General features: G+C 42.1%; 2 protein-coding genes across 2 annotated transcripts; both read left to right on the top strand.

Moving 5' to 3' along the window:
* Positions 1–522: 522 nt before the first annotated feature.
* On the top strand, positions 523–7962 carry LOC137891893 (MAP kinase-activated protein kinase 2-like; the record flags this gene model as incomplete). Its single annotated transcript, XM_068736704.1, has 9 exons — positions 523–662; positions 1369–1433; positions 2830–2909; positions 4526–4652; positions 5361–5436; positions 5543–5667; positions 6317–6402; positions 6494–6574; positions 7770–7962. Coding segments are annotated over 9 exons (918 nt in total), but the record flags the coding sequence as incomplete, so codon positions are not given.
* A 3459-nt stretch (positions 7963–11421) lies between these two features.
* LOC137891894 (fibromodulin-like) lies at positions 11422–15660 on the top strand. Its single transcript, XM_068736705.1, has 2 exons — positions 11422–12310; positions 15336–15660. Exons 1-2 carry the CDS (start codon positions 11422–11424, stop codon positions 15485–15487), a joined length of 1041 nt encoding a protein of 346 aa, XP_068592806.1. The 3' UTR covers positions 15488–15660.
* The last annotated feature ends 315 nt before the right edge of the window (positions 15661–15975 follow it).

The raw sequence follows: 15975 nt of genomic DNA on the forward strand, positions 1-15975 counted from the left end.
TTATAACAACAACACACGAACAACAACACACGTTATAACAACAACACACGAACAACAACACACGTTATAACAACAACACACGTTATAACAACAACACACGTTATAACAACAACACACGAACAACAACGCACGTTATAACAACAACACACGTTATAACAACAACACACGAACAACAACACACGTTATAACAAAAACACACGTTATAATTTCACAAATACCTTGTTTTGTTGGACCAACAGTCTGAAACCCAAAGATAAAGATAACAGTGTATCCTCATTTATTACAAAGAAAAACAAAAGCAAACTTTAGGCATTCAAAAAGACTAATTGCTTGTTAAAATATTTGTTGATTCATTTTGTGTCGTTCATTTTTAATCAATTACTCCTGCAGTAACATTTATGTTCACGGGGTCCTGAGCCCCATGACTGCTTTAAGCCATGACTGCTTTAAACTGTGACCGTACTGAACCAGGTTCACAGGACTGTTTGAGAGTAACACGTCTTTCCGCATGGCGTGTTTCAGATGCTGCAGGATTGTCCAGAGGCCAGACGGGAGGTGGAGCTCCACTGGAAGGTGTCACCTTGCCCCCACATTGTGCCCATCATAGATGTTTATGAGAACCTCTACCACGGCAGGAAGTGCCTCCTCATCATCATGGAGTGGTGTGTTCTCCTGCACGCACACACACACACACACACACACACACACATGCACACACACACACACACACACACACACACACACACACACTAAATCCAGAGCCAATACAGTATGTGTGGTCTTAAAACATAATTGCGTAACGTAAGCTTCGTTAATCCACACCAACTCACCATCTGAGGGGAGATAAGTAATGAAACGCAGTAAGAGGCAGGTGTCCACTTGATCTACAGCCGTCACATATGGTCCAAAAGAAAAGAAAAGAAAAGGTTCTCCAAGCTGGATAGGATATGATTAATGTTGTGTTATAATTCAATCCTGACCCAGAACCATAAAAGTGACTATAATGACTGCGTGTTTAGTGAGTGATGCTTCCAGCTGTTTTACTGTACCTAAACAATGAATTGACAGTTTATTGCTTTGAGGAAAGCAGCTTTTTTTGTTAAAGCTTAAAACATTTTTTTTTTGGCAAGTAAAAGATCATAAAGTTAGGCAAAGTAACCCGCTCTGAAGTGAAAATAACAAAATAACACGTAAGCGCCCGAGATCAGCAAAGAACAAGCTGAATACAGTTCATCCCCGACATGCAAAACAACTTTAATCATGCAGTGAACCAGGAGAAAGTTTCTCATTGAGGAGTAAAAGAGCTGAATGCCCGATGCCTCTACAGAGTCATTACACCATGTTTATGATTTCTTTGTTTCTTTTCAGTATGGATGGAGGTGAATTATTCTGTCACATCCAAGACAGAGGGAATCACGCATTTACAGAAAGAGGTAAAGAGGTGATCATCTCAGCCCAAGTCCAAGTTACAGTCCTGGTAATCCTGGTACCGGTTGGTTTGATACCACAGGGCACAGGGTTATTGGGGCAGTCAATACTTGGACATGTTTATTGGTGCACACAGTGTGAACACTGTTCCACTTGACAGCGACCAGTAAAAGCAGCCTCACTGCAGAGCTCACTGTGGCTCTGCTGCTGCTGCTTCATCACTTCACTTTGAAATCTGCCAACAAACAAAGAAAGAAAACGCTCAACATGACTCGATGCTAACCACAGTTACAAGTAGTGTTTCCTTTGACTGCGCCACAATAAAAATAATATGTGTTTTGCAAGTTGAATGCTATTAATTTGAAGGAGTGACATTAATTAAATAACAACACCTCTTTTATTATTTTAATAATCAATTAATTGTTTCAGTTGTGGCAAAGAAAAAGTTCTGGTTCTAGTTACTCAAATGTGAGGACTTTGTTTTGTTATTGATGGAATTTAGTTTAATATTTGTAGGTTTGGGTTTGTTTGGACAATACAAACACTCTGAATAGATCACTTTGGGTTCTGGGAAGGTATTAATAGTATTAGTAGTATTAGTAGTATTCACAATTTACATTTCATAGACATGATGAATTGATCAAGAAAATGTATGAAGATAAAGTAATACAAACTAACTTTATTAATAATACAAGCAACACCTCAAGGTGCTTCACATACATGGAATTGTAAAATATTTCCATAAAAATGCTGTTATAAGGGTTTAAATGGGATTAATTTATTATAAACAATAATAAAGACCCACAAATAAAATCAGATACAACATGTAAAGACCTGAATTTAAAACACATGTGAGCCAGAACTCAAGGTGAGTCTTAACATGTTATTATACTATTACACTACACTGTGTAGTTACAGGTGTAGGTGATGAAATCAATTAGGATCCCATTAATAACTGCTGTTATTAATGACACCTGTTCACTCTGCAGCGACTCGTCAACGTGTGAAACTCAGAGTCTTGGTATTGTGCGTATCACTGGAATGACCATAATTCATGTTATTGAATACATACCCTAACCCGAACCACTATGATGTGAGAAAGAGCTTACCGAGCACAAAACTGATTAATGAACAACAACTAACACAACAAAGCCTAAATCATCCCACCAGAATACACAAAAGGCTGTTTAGAGAGCAAAAATGAAACAATTGATCAAAAAAATATTATTCACAAAACATATTAGTTAGATTTGAACAATCGTCGGTGAACCAGGTACAAATCTAAAGGATTTTGACTTTTCACGGTTACTAGTGTGCTGCTGAGTGCATCGTTTAATCTGCTTCTTTCTGTTCGTACTCCGGCTTCATGTTCACGTCGTCCTCTTCCTCCTTCTCACTCAGAGGCCTCCGACATCATGAGGAGCATCGGAGGAGCCATTCACTTCCTGCATTCCGTCAACATCGCCCACAGAGACGTCAAGGTAAGCTTAACGTTGTGTGTTGAAGACCTGTAACTCGAGATCATTCTCAATAAAGCTGTGGGTTTGTTCTTATCGTGCTCTCATGCCGCTGACAGTTACACATCCTGTCAAAGAACCCATGTTTAAAACAAGGAGAACAATCATCCGTGAGTAGATTCCTCTCCAGACAGCCCCCGATGGAAAAACCACAACTGTTTCCATGATCACGTCCAACAATAGAAGCTTCTCTTTATTTGGTCTCTGAGCTCCATTTCTACTTTTTATTCTCTGCCGCACACTCTTAGAAATAAAGGTGATCAGGGTTCTCCGGCTCGTCATCATAGGAGAATCATTTGTGGTTCCTGGTAGGACCTTTTTATAAAGGTTCCACCTGGAACCCATTTAGAGGGTTGTACCTAGAACTCAACATAAAGGATTATACCTAGAACCATCTTTGAAAGTTTCCACCCAGAACCTCCTATGAGAGGTGGTGTCTATGGTGTAATGGTTCCATCTAGAACTCTCCCTGGAGGTTCTATCCTTTCCACCTTTTAACGGCTATCAAGGGGTTTTCTACCTCCATTTTCTGTTCCAAGGGTTTAATCTAGAATCCACACAGAGGGTTCCATCAAGAGCCTTTTCTGTTCCAAGGGTTTAATCTAGAACTCACACAGAGGGTTCCATCAAGAGCCTTTTCTGTTCCAAAGGTTTAATCTAGAACCCACACAGAGGGTTCTATCGAGAGCCTTTTCTGTTCCAAGGGTTTCATCTAGAACCCACACAGAGGGTTCCATCAAGAGCCTTTTCTGTTCCAAGGGTTTAATCTAGAACTCACACAGAGGGTTCCATCAAGAGCCTTTTCTGTTCCAAAGGTTTAATCTAGAACCCACACAGAGGGTTCTATCGAGAGCCTTTTCTGTTCCAAGGGTTTCATCTAGAACCCACACAGAGGGTTCCATCGAGAGCCTTTTATGTTCCCAGGGCTGATGTGGTGCAGTGCATCATACAGCGATCATTGTCAACAATCACAGTTTTCAAACACTCATGCTTATGACAATCCTTGAAAAACTCTTTCTTTCAAAAAGGGTTCTTAGTGGAACCCTCAGTCTCACAAAGAATGCATGAAAACTACTTTCTGGAGCAAATGGTTCTGGGTAGAAATTCAGCCCTTCAGTAAGAACCCGTTTGGAACCCGTTTGGAACCATAACAGTTATTTCTGAGAGTGTAGCATAAAAACACATAAAAAGATCAGTTTTACTAAACAAAACAGTTACTAGTGCTCATGATTTTGGGACCTATTAGGCCTATTGTTACATACGTAATGGACATGCTATATTTAATTAATTTGATTAAAAACACATTGATAGTGAGCATCCAGCCTGCATAATGCCTCTTGAGTGAGATGAGATATTAAATCTTATATGAGTTGAGAGAGGCAGGAACCACGAGACGAGAGGAGGGAACAACATGCTTCAGAGCAGCTGCACACTCTGAACTGAAGACTTGATCGTTCAACGGTTTTCCTGGTTTTGCCTCCAGAAACTTAATTTGTGGTCTCGTTTGTTACCGTGAAAAGACATGGAGACATTAAATGAGCTATTTATCGTATTTCTATTCTTCTTCTCTTCTCTTTCAGCCAGAGAACCTGCTGTACACCTCCAAGAGGCCGGATGCTCTCCTCAAGCTGACGGACTTTGGGTTTGCCAAAGAAATCACCACCTTAAACTCTTTAGCGACGCCTTGTTTTACGCCCTACTATGTTGGTAAGATGTGACATGTGAGGTGGAAGATACACTTATATAAATATCTCAATCACACACCTGTATGCGCATTGTGAAGTATCGCATAAGAAAAGCTGTATGTAAATTGAAAAATACTTCCTTAATAATTGTAAATATAGTTTTTTTAATGTTTAGGTGGTTTTTAGGTGGTCGTAGCAAACATTTAACTCACAGATCACATGACGTATCAGCTGTTTCTGCTCCAGACAACATGAAACAGGCCAACAGTAGCTGACATGAAATGGTTAAAGTCTTGGATTTCCATACTTTCCAAAAAACAATATCCTGAAACTGCTGTTTTTCCAGGGCGAGCTTTTGAATTTTCCAAGTTGTGCTGTGTTCCATCCTTATCTTATGTGAACCTGTAACATGTATTCTGATAGTTCCATGATTTTTCTCATCTCAAAAATATATTTAATTTTTTTTAATTTTTTTATTTAATTATACACTTAATTAGGTATTTCTTATCTTTATTCTAGCTGAGGCCTGCAAATAGGCCTCGTTTGTAAAAGGTTAATGGTGTGCTTCCTTTGGAAAGTGACATGACTGATGACTGATGACTGATGACTGATGTGAGAAGAAGACTGATGAGAAGTTACATCCCGTGGACTGCTTGTAAAGTCCTGAGTTGATGTAGAACCTTCAAAGCATTAAATGTGAAACAGAAGCTTTTCTCTTCGCTCTCTTCAGCTCCAGAAGTTCTTGGTCCAGAGAAGTATGACAGATCCTGTGACATGTGGTCCCTGGGCGTCATCATGTACATTCTGTGAGTCACTGTGAATCATCTCACCGTCAGACGTCGTTCACTTTGAAGCTTCTAGAAATGATTGTTGCTTCTAGTTATTAGATGTTTGTTTCTTTGTGATGCTCAGACTTTGTGGATATCCTCCCTTTTTCTCACATCACGGTCTGGCAATATCTCCAGGGATGAAGAGACGGATCCGTACCGGACAATATGATTTCCCCAACCTAGAGTGGTGCGACGTGTCTGAGGAAGGTGAGAGCGGCGGGAAATGAAAAGTGAAAACTGCTAATTTGTCTGAATGCTCCTTCAGCTTCACCCTCCACGCTCATCTGCTTGAATGAAGCGTCTCCCTGCAAAGACACGCCACACATTCACAAGCACTCTACGTTCTTCAAAAGTGGTGAAAGCATTTATTAATCGTGGATGAACAGAATGAACAGAATGTATTACTTATAGCACTAACTGTTTCTCTTGTTTCTGTACTTTGGCTCTGAGTTATGCTCTGCTTCAGGCTCTTAGATGCTTGTTTAAAGGAAATGTACTTATGACTTCTGGTGACTAGTAGTTCTTTTGATTACCAATGTTGATGCACTTATTGTAAGTCGCTTTGGATAAAAGCGTCTGATAAATGACTGTAATGTAATGTAATGTAACAGAAGACTTTCTGTTACGTCACAACAAATACAGAAGAACAGCAGCAAAGCAATAATAGTTATTATGTATTGATTTTATGAATTGTAGATTCAGATTTGTTTTGTTTAACTTTCATGTAAATGATGCCATAGGAATGGAGACTTTGGAATGGGTCGCACATAATTCCAGTTACTGCATGACATGTTAGTGAGATGATGATGATGATGATGATGATGATGATGATGATGATGATGAGTTCTTGTTCCAGCCAAACAGCTAATCTGTCACTTACTGAAAACTGAGCCCACCCAGAGAATGAACATCAGCGACTTCATGAACCATCCCTGGATCAATGTGAGCGAACGCTTCAACTGTTTGAGCTGCTGCTTCTGAGAGATGCATTGTGGGATTTACTCATGTTATTCATGTTCTCTCTCCGATGCAGCGGTCTGTTTGTGTCCCACAAACGCCTCTTCACACCAGCCGCGTGCTGCAGGAGGAGCAGGAAGTCTGGGAGAAGGTCAAGGTGGGTGCTGGTGTGGTGCTGGTGTTGATGTTGGTGTTGGTGCTGGTGTTGGTGTTGGTGTGGTGTTGGTGTTGGTGTGGTGTTGGTGTTGGTGTGGTGTTGGTGTGGTGCTGGTGTTGGTGTTGGTGTGGTGTTGGTATGGTGTTGGTGTGGTGCTGGTGTTGGTGTTGGTGTGGTGTTGGTGTGGTGTTGGTGTTGGTGTTGGTGTGGTGTTGGTGTTGGTGTTGGTGTGGTGTTGGTGTTGGTGTGGTGTTGGTGTGGTGTTGGTGTGGTGTTGGTGTTGGTGTGGTGTTGGTATGGTGTTGGTGTGGTGCTGGTGTTGGTGTTGGTGTGGTGTTGGTGTGGTGTTGGTGTTGGTGTGGTGTTGGTGTTGGTGTTGGTGTGGTGTTGGTGTGGTGTTGGTGTGGTGTTGGTGTTGGTGTTGGTGTGGTGTTGGTGTGGTGTTGGTGTGGTGTTGGTGTTGGTGTTGGTGTTAATGTTGGTGTGGTGTTGGTGTTGGTGTTAATGTTGGTGTGGTGTTGGTGTGGTGTTGGTGTTGGTGTGGTGTTGGTGTGGTGTTGGTGTTGGTGTGGTGTTGGTGTGGTGTGGTGTTGGTGTGGTGTTGGTATTGGTGTGGTGTTGGTGTTGGTGTTGATGTGGTGTTGATGTTGGTGTGGTGTTGGTGTTGGTGTTGGTGTGGTGTTGGTGTGGTGTTGGTGTGGTGTTGGTGTTGGTGTGGTGTTGGTGTTGGTGTGGTGTTGGTGTTGGTGTTGATGTGGTGTTGATGTGGTGTGGTGTTGGTGTGGTGTTGGTGTGGTGTTGGTGTTGGTGTTGGTGTGGTGTTGGTGTGGTGTTGGTGTTGGTGTGGTGTTGGTGTTGGTGTTGATGTGGTGTTGATGTGGTGTTGGTGTTGGTGTGGTGTTGGTGTGGTGTTGGTGTTGGTGTTGGTGTTGGTGTTGGTGTTGGTGTTGCTTCTTTAAATGCACAGAATCGTCTCTGGATTTATTTTCATCTTGTAAAATCAGGAGTGGGTTTGCGGGTGAATGTACGATAGTTTTGTTTATTTTTTAATGTTTCACGTTAATATTTTATAATCGTTTCCATCACCACAAAATGGAATCCATCCAGCTTTAACTGAAAACTGGACGTGTGGGTTTTGTTTCCATGCTGTTATTCTTGTGTTTGATAAAAGTCATGTTCTTATGTTCATCATCAGGAGGAAATGACAAACGCCTTGCAAACGATGAGAGTGGACTACGATCAAATCAAAATCAAGACCATCGATGACTCAACGAATCCTCTGCTGCTGAAGAGAAGAAAGAAAAGTAAAAACTCTGCCACACAACCAGTGTGAGGCATTCAGCTACACACAAACACACGCATGAGCTTTAGTTAGCTTCAGGGATACAAGTGGCTCTGATACCTTTATAGTGTATTTTTAACGTTTACTTTAAATTATGTTATTTTAAAATTTATAAAGCACCTATAAGCGCTTTTATAAATGTGCTTTAAGGACTTTCTATGCATTGAAAAGTATTCTGTGTGTGCATCAGCGCTCATTCATGAATCCTCTCAAAGAGGAAACTATAATCTTATTTGTACTAGTTTAAGGTTGATGTTTGTGTTCCGTGTTTCTGTTCTCAGCGTAGAAACCGCTGAGACGTTTCGCCTCGAGCTCGTTTTCTTGCATCGATTAGTTTTGTCGATTGACTGAGTGTTACCAGAACCCAGAACCCACTTCTCCTGTTTGTCACGCTGATGTGCAGTATTCTCATTGTGCGTGTGCAGTATTCTCATTGTGCGTGTGCAGTATTCTCATTGTGCGTGTGCAGTAAAACGTGTTGACCATGTGTACAGTGATGTGGACAATGTTCACATCACTATTGTCACGTCTGTCTTTTGCTCTGGATTAAATCTTTTGATATTCTCTGTGGCTCTGCGTGTTGTTTGACCAGTTATCAGTTCATAAAGTCAAATAAACGTCCAGCAGCTGGATGTTTCTGCTGTAAACACAAATCACATCACATCACATCACATCAAATCACATCACATCACATCACATCACATCACATCAAATCACATCAAATCACATCACATCAAATCACATCAAATCACATCACATCACATCAAATCACATCAAATCACATCACATCAAATCACATCAAATCACATCACATCAAATCACATCAAATCACATCAAATCACATCACATCAAATCACATCAAATCACATCAAATCACATCACATCAAATCACATCACATCAAATCACATCACATCAAATCACATCAAATCACATCAAATCACATCACATCAAATCACATCAAATCACATCACATCAAATCACATCAAATCACATCACATCAAATCAAATCAAATCACATCACATCAAATCACATCACATCAAATCACATCACATCAAATCAAATCACATCACATCACATCTACATTTCAGAGGAAAGACTAAAATGATGAACCATGAATATGATGTTGTCTGAGATTTAAGTGTTATATTTATGAAAAGAAACGTGAAGAGATTAAAGATTAAAGACTCAAATGTATGTGAAAAAGAAACTCATCTCAAGGTTGAATCAACCTCACTGTTCAAACACTGTGGTAATAAGTTCTTCAGTGCAAAATATATGAATTATATTATATATAGTGCATATGTTATGTTAAGAAAAGAAAGCAGAAAGCATCTTAAAATTGATACAGATGTTACCGTGCTCTTGTTGTGAACGGGATGACGATGAAGTGTGAATCAAAGTTGTGACAGTTCGTCCAACTGTCAGTGAAGAAATAAGTAAGTTATCAGCAGCATGTTTGTCGTCTTAGTAAGGAAACGGTGCTCAGGCAACGTCTAGTCGGCCGCTGTTGTTTTGTTAATAATGTACAATTTGTTATTTTTCTATGTGCTCAAGAATTCACACAAATAACTCTAAAGGTGCAGATCTGTGCCAGATGTGTCTGAAATGAGGTCCTCCAGCATGCAGCCAGAACTGACCACCCAAAAGACTCTGCATGAATGTTTATTTTGGACATACAGCTGACCGCAGCACGACACACATTTACAGCCACTTTATTGTTCTCCGTTTTGTCCTCTTTAATTTTGGAAAGTGGTCGTTCATCAGAAGTGAGCCTCAAGTTACAGAAGGTAGAACCTTCATTGTGTTAAGTGTTCTCCTGAAGATGGAAACACGCGTCCTCTCTGATCTTTTCATTTTTAAAGAATTCCCAAGCAGCAAATACACAAATATACGTTAAAAGCATCATATATTTGTATGAATACAGTCGACCCGATGTACAGTCTTCATCCATTCTTCTGGTTCTGGTTTTACCTTACGCTACAACTCACATCAGCAGAGTTCCTCAGGGCCAAACGTTTATTGTGTGTAGTCATATAATTGGGATTATGAAGACTCTTCAGGCTTTAGTAGATCCGTGAATATGACACCACACACAATGTTTTGAATTAAACATGTTGCTCCAATTACAACACAGTATTTCCAGCTTTTGCATCCTGTTTTTATTCAGACTGCCTTTGTGGCGCATTCACAGAGACACACACACACACACACACACACACACACACACACACACACACACACACACACACACACAGACTGAACGTGAAGCTGTCCTGCCAGAAAAAAGATATTTATGCCTGTGGATTATAGGGAGATTTGAACATTGTTGGATCATAACTGAATGATAAATCCAACTTTAGACTTTTGAAAGGGACTTTGTTTTCCTGGAAACATTTTCATTTCAGTTGTCATCCGATTACTGCTGTGGATACATTTGTGAGGAAGGATTCAGAACCACAGTTCTAGCAGAATGACAGGTCTGGCTTCTCAAACACAGGATCATGAGAGAATTGTATTGATTGTTGTTCTGTAACTGAAATCCTGCCAAGGCCTTTGTGCAAAACAGTCCCATCTGTGTCCTCGGGTCCACTCATGTAATTATTTGGTGATTAAGGTCTATTACGTGACGACAAGAAGTCGTAATGAAGGACTACTTTCAGATCAGAGGGGAAGGAAGTAGTCCCTAAAACCCACACAGTGAAGGACAGAAGCGGCGAGGCCGTACATCCACAGCAACCCGCAGCACGATGCCGGGCTCTCCTCTCGGCAGGCGCCAGCAACACAACACGTGTGAACTTTCTCCTCGGGCTGAACACTGTAATTGTCAAAAGTAGTGAGTACCAGGACAAAAGGCAGGAGGGAAACTATGTTTCAGGAGGATGATTGTGGACAAATAACAGGGCTTGTCACACTTTGTTCATGTTCAAACATCCAGTGAATAATGGACAGAAGCATGCTGCATCTTCAGAGGATTTAACGAAGCGGAATTGTTTCATATGAGAAGAAACGTAGCGCCAATTACAGCGTCTGTTTGGTTAAGTTGTCTATACCATGAGCACCCCCAGCCTCTCCACAGCCTCCACGCTGCTGCAATAAACAGCAAGCCAGACGTACGAGTGGACGTCCTAATGATAAGGTGTGACAAGGTGAGGGAAAACAAGGCCGTTAAAAAGCAGATGTGTGCACCACAGATGGGATTAATGCTGTTATGGCCGGAGGGGATGTGTGGTACTGTAGGTTTTCCATGAATGTAAGTCATCTAATGAGAGTGGGTGTCTGAGGCCGAGGGGGTACTTATTCTATACTGCAGCATATTCCACTCAGTCTGAGAAGAACACAGGCGAGGAAGAGAAGGGAGGCATCGAGTCTGACCAACCATAGGTAGGTACACTGTAAAGATCCGTCCTAAATGAGCATCATTCAGTATTAGTTTCACATGATCCGTGTATTACAGATTAGTGGGTATTGTGACTTCATATTACTTCTTTTTTTCCTTCAGGATCATGTGGACCGTGGTGTTCCTCCTCGCTGTGGGAGTAGTGGATCTGAGCGTCAGCCAGCATTACAGCCAGCTCCGGTGGCTGGCCCGTCTGCGTGGGCGGCGGCAGGACGCCGGCTGGCGGGCCGAGGACGTGGATTGCCCCCTGGAGTGCGATTGCCCCTCAAGCTTCCCTACGGCTATGTACTGCCACAGCCGCAACCTCCAGCACGTCCCCCACGTCCCCTCGCACATTAAGTACGTCTACCTGCAGCACAACCGGATCACGGGCATCCAGGACGGGGTGTTTGACAACGCCACCAACTTGGTCTGGGTCGTGCTGTTTCACAACCAACTGAACTCAGACAAGATCGGCGAGGGCGTCTTTAGCAAGCTCAAGCACCTGGAGCGGCTCCTCTTGGACCACAACGAGCTCACACGTGTGCCCCCCAACTTGCCGAAGTCCATCACAGACCTGCGACTCGGTCACAACAACATCTCGAAAGTCCTCTCCAACTCGTTCGAGGGGATGGTTGACCTCGCCACCCTTCAGCTCCGAGCGAACGTCCTCGAGGACGTTGGAGGTGTGTTCGAGGGACTGAAGTCTCTGAGCCTGCTGGATATGAGGAGCAACAGGCTGAGGGAAATCCCTGGAAACCTCCCAGAGAGGCTGCAGCAACTCTACCTGGAGTTCAACAACATAGAGAGTGTGCCGACGGGCTTCCTCACCACCAACCCCAATCTGCAGTTCGTCCGCTTGGCTCATAACAAGCTGACAGATAAAGGACTTCCATCCAACGTCTTCAACGTCAGCACGCTGGTGGAGCTCGACCTTTCTTTCAATGAACTGGAGAAGATCCCTGTTGTCAGTAGGAACCTGGAGAACCTTTACTTACACGCCAATAAGATCAAAGGTATGGACACTTCTACTTACTATAAAATGTGAAATAACGGTACAGTAGTAAATGTACTCAAGGATTTAAATGTCTCATTCGAATCACGAGTGGTATTCCATGAAGAACTGTAACTTAAACACATTTTACTCTCATTTCTAACAATCAAACATAACTTGTTTAATGCTGAAACCAGTGTTTACTTGAAGTAAAGATAGATAGATAGATAGATAGATAGATAGATAGATAGATAGATAGATAGATAGATAGATAGATAGATAGATAGATAGATAGATAGACAGATAGATAGATAGATAGTAACTTTATTGATCCCGCGAGGGGAAATCAAAGGTTGACTCGAGGGATCTTTTGAGCTAATGGGGCCAGAGAGGTTGCTTGGGACCCTTTTGTATCGTCACAGAATGACCCTCCATTGCTCACTTACTACTTGAACAGCAATGAATAAAATGTGAGGACTAGTCAGAAGGTTTGAGGATGAAAGTGTGAAAGGGTGAGGCTGAGTATGAGTGTGAATGACATCATGATAACATGCTAAAAACACACAACCAACCACGCTCTCCTCTACTGAATACTGTCAGCTTCTCTTTGCGCTCATTTAAAGTCAAACAGTCACTCTTTATGTGTGGTTGGTTGGTTGGTTGGTTGGTTGGCGCAGCAGGACACACACTGAGCGCTTTGCCTCATCGATCTTTAAAGGCACAGATGTGGGTAGAAAGTTGAAGCTGAAGTTTAAATAAAGTTTAGAATTTAAAAAAAGAAGTTTGATGTAAAGGACTTCTTTGTGTCCTTTAAAGCCACATTTAAGAGAGACCTTCAGAGACCTGATGTTTCTTGTGTGGGTTTGAATTGTTCAGACGTGCACCAGTTCATCCACATCGTTTAGATGTTTTATTTATTACATAAAGCTCAACATTCTAAAGCTCAACATATTTTCTGTAGTCCACATTTCTTAGACAGTTTGATTTGTTGCACCTCTCATGACTGAACATGCAGCAAAGAGACATTTTCAACCATCAGACGACAGCAGAAGACTCTTTGAATTGAGGTCAAGGTTTTCCATAAACATTTTCTTAAGTGGACGCTCCCACACTTTACAATATACTGAATAAAAGCTCCAGAAACCCCTCGTTGCACAGTCGTACTTAAAGCCCCAGCAGGAAAGCAGGACTCATTATTTACTTTGGCATGGTTTGATGGAACCCTGAGATGTGAACGCTTAGATAGCTTGAGCAGCTTTTCTCCACCAGTAGGCTGTGGCGTCAGAGCGCCATCTAGCACGCCGTAAAGGTATTACCAAATAGTTGAATTAATTCATTTTAATTAAAAAGCTGTCTAAATGTGCTCAAGAATTCACATTGACAAAAAGCGTCAAAATAAACGTCACATCATCAGAGGCCAACCTCCGGTTCTGCAAAGTGAAGCCAATATAGAAGTGTGTTGAAGCTGCATTCTCTCTAGTGTCCACCAGGGGGCGACTCCTCTGGTTGTATAGAAGTCTAGTCTAAAATGACTCTACTTCTCTCTTGATTTATTCCCTCAGTAAACATTGTAAACATGAGTTTATGGTCTCAATCTCTAGTTTACAGTCTTCTTCAATACAGCATGATGTTCATTTAGTACATTATGTTTGTTTCATAATTTATTTGGGAAGGTGACCAATAGAATTGCTTTAACAATCAGGGCCTGAAGCAGGGCTCAGACCGTTCCCCCTGCTCGACGATCGGAGGGGATTTCCTGTCCAGAGCCTTAGTCGGTATCAATATTTAGCACAAATGATCTGGTAATGTGTGGAGGAAACAGATCCAGTCTTAACCCCCCCAACAGTAACAAACATGTTTGATATTTAGGAGTTAAAATCTAAATGATACCATAACAGCCAGTGAAAGAGCAACGGTAGAAGTGCTAGCGCTTGAGGCTAACGTTAGCTAGCATACTGCTGACAGACAGTTAAAGTTTCTACTACGCTGCACACCGCATCTCCGGCCTTAATCAAGAAATATAGATCGGGCCGCAGCCACAGAGACGCCGAAAGATGAAGGATTTACATTTCTAAGAAGTAGTTTCATGCTCTCATATCAGCTCCTCGTATTCACCGATCCACCTACACCAGGTCTCCTCTGGATGACATCATCAGCCCACTCGTTAAAGGGACAGTTCACCCCCAACCTCGAGCTCAAAGACGACCAATTCCACAGAGCACAGATGTTAACCTCCGGTTAACATCTGTGCGGAAGTGCTTGAAGCTATTGTTGAAACATGACCTTCACGTTTTCAGAATTGTGTGCATAGTTCAGTTTTTGTGTGTCTGAAATGAAAGAAACATTGAATGCAGCATGTTTCTCCCTCAGGAATGTCACCACAAACCATTTCACAACACTGCAAATATATAAACATTCATTTTAATGGAATTCTTCAAGATTTACTTTAACTGAAGAAGGCTGAGAACCTCTGGCCGAAATGATGTGATGCAGCTGTATTGTATTTGTATACATTCAAATATCAGAAAGTACACAAATGTGTTTTAAGGTAGCACATTGTTTAGGATGACAGTCATAGTGAAGTCCATTCTTAAAAAGAACAAACACGTCTGGAGTTCTCAAGAGAACTTAAGAAGAACAAAGTTCCCTGACTGGAAACATTACAGACTGGCATGAGACGTGCACGGCACAGGACAGGACGGCTCACCGGGGATTAAAACCGCCCAGAACATCAAAGGTACCGTCCACAGAGTATCGGGGTATTGGTGACAAGAGGTGCCTGAGCAGAGCCGAACGGATATTAAAAGAAAATACCGACCCATCCACGGCTAGTCGCCGTCTGGCAACAGACACAGAAGCATCAGCTGCCGTACCAGCAGCCTCCACAGCAGCAGAGACTCTTAAACCCACATGATATCGTGTTTTTGTGTTTTTCTTGTGTTGCAGTAACGCAGCCCTGTGTTGACCCTTGAACCTATAAAGATTGAGGACCGCTGGACTGCAGCATGTACCCTCCCTTGATGGCTCTCTGCTCTTGTGCCTTTCAGAGTTCTCCCTGAGCAGCTTCTGCGTTCCCGTCGACATGACGAACTTCTCCAGGCTGAGAATGCTGCGTTTGGAATCCAATGAGATCAGCGCCAAAGACATTCCTGCCGAGGCCGCCTACTGTTTGCGGTGCGTCGCCTTTATTGATGTGTAGCCGCTTGCTCTGTCTCCACTCTCTCGACTCGCCGCGTTGCTCAACCTGAAGCACTGGTCACCGTGTCTTCTGTCACCGTCCGCTGTGGTGAAGCTGTTATGAGAGCTGCTGTCGTTGTTCAGAACGATTAAACAGTTCCAGTATTAGTCAACAGGAAATACCAGAGCTGTATAATCACGTATCAGATGACCAATGGGGAATTCTTTCCACAGACTAATTACATTACATTGTAGTATCCTGGCAAAAATAATACTACGCAGAAATATGATTTGGCCGGTGCAACAAGTTCTGCTTGTGCAGAATATAACCTGCATAAAACGTGCCGTCATCAACGTGAGCGTCTCTGCTTCCACCATGTGGCACAAGGTGATAGAACAGCAGGTTGAGCATTAATATCTGTCATGTTCTCACCATCAGATCATATCACCACTAACAGAACTGTCACATTTATACAATATGTTTCATCCACATATAAAGTGTTTCCACAT

The sequence above is a fragment of the Cebidichthys violaceus genome, unplaced genomic scaffold (assembly GCF_023349555.1).
Source record: "Cebidichthys violaceus isolate CVI_PGR_0920_01 unplaced genomic scaffold, fCebVio1.0.p SCAF_711, whole genome shotgun sequence".
Taxonomy (NCBI): Eukaryota; Metazoa; Chordata; class Actinopteri; order Perciformes; family Stichaeidae; genus Cebidichthys; species Cebidichthys violaceus.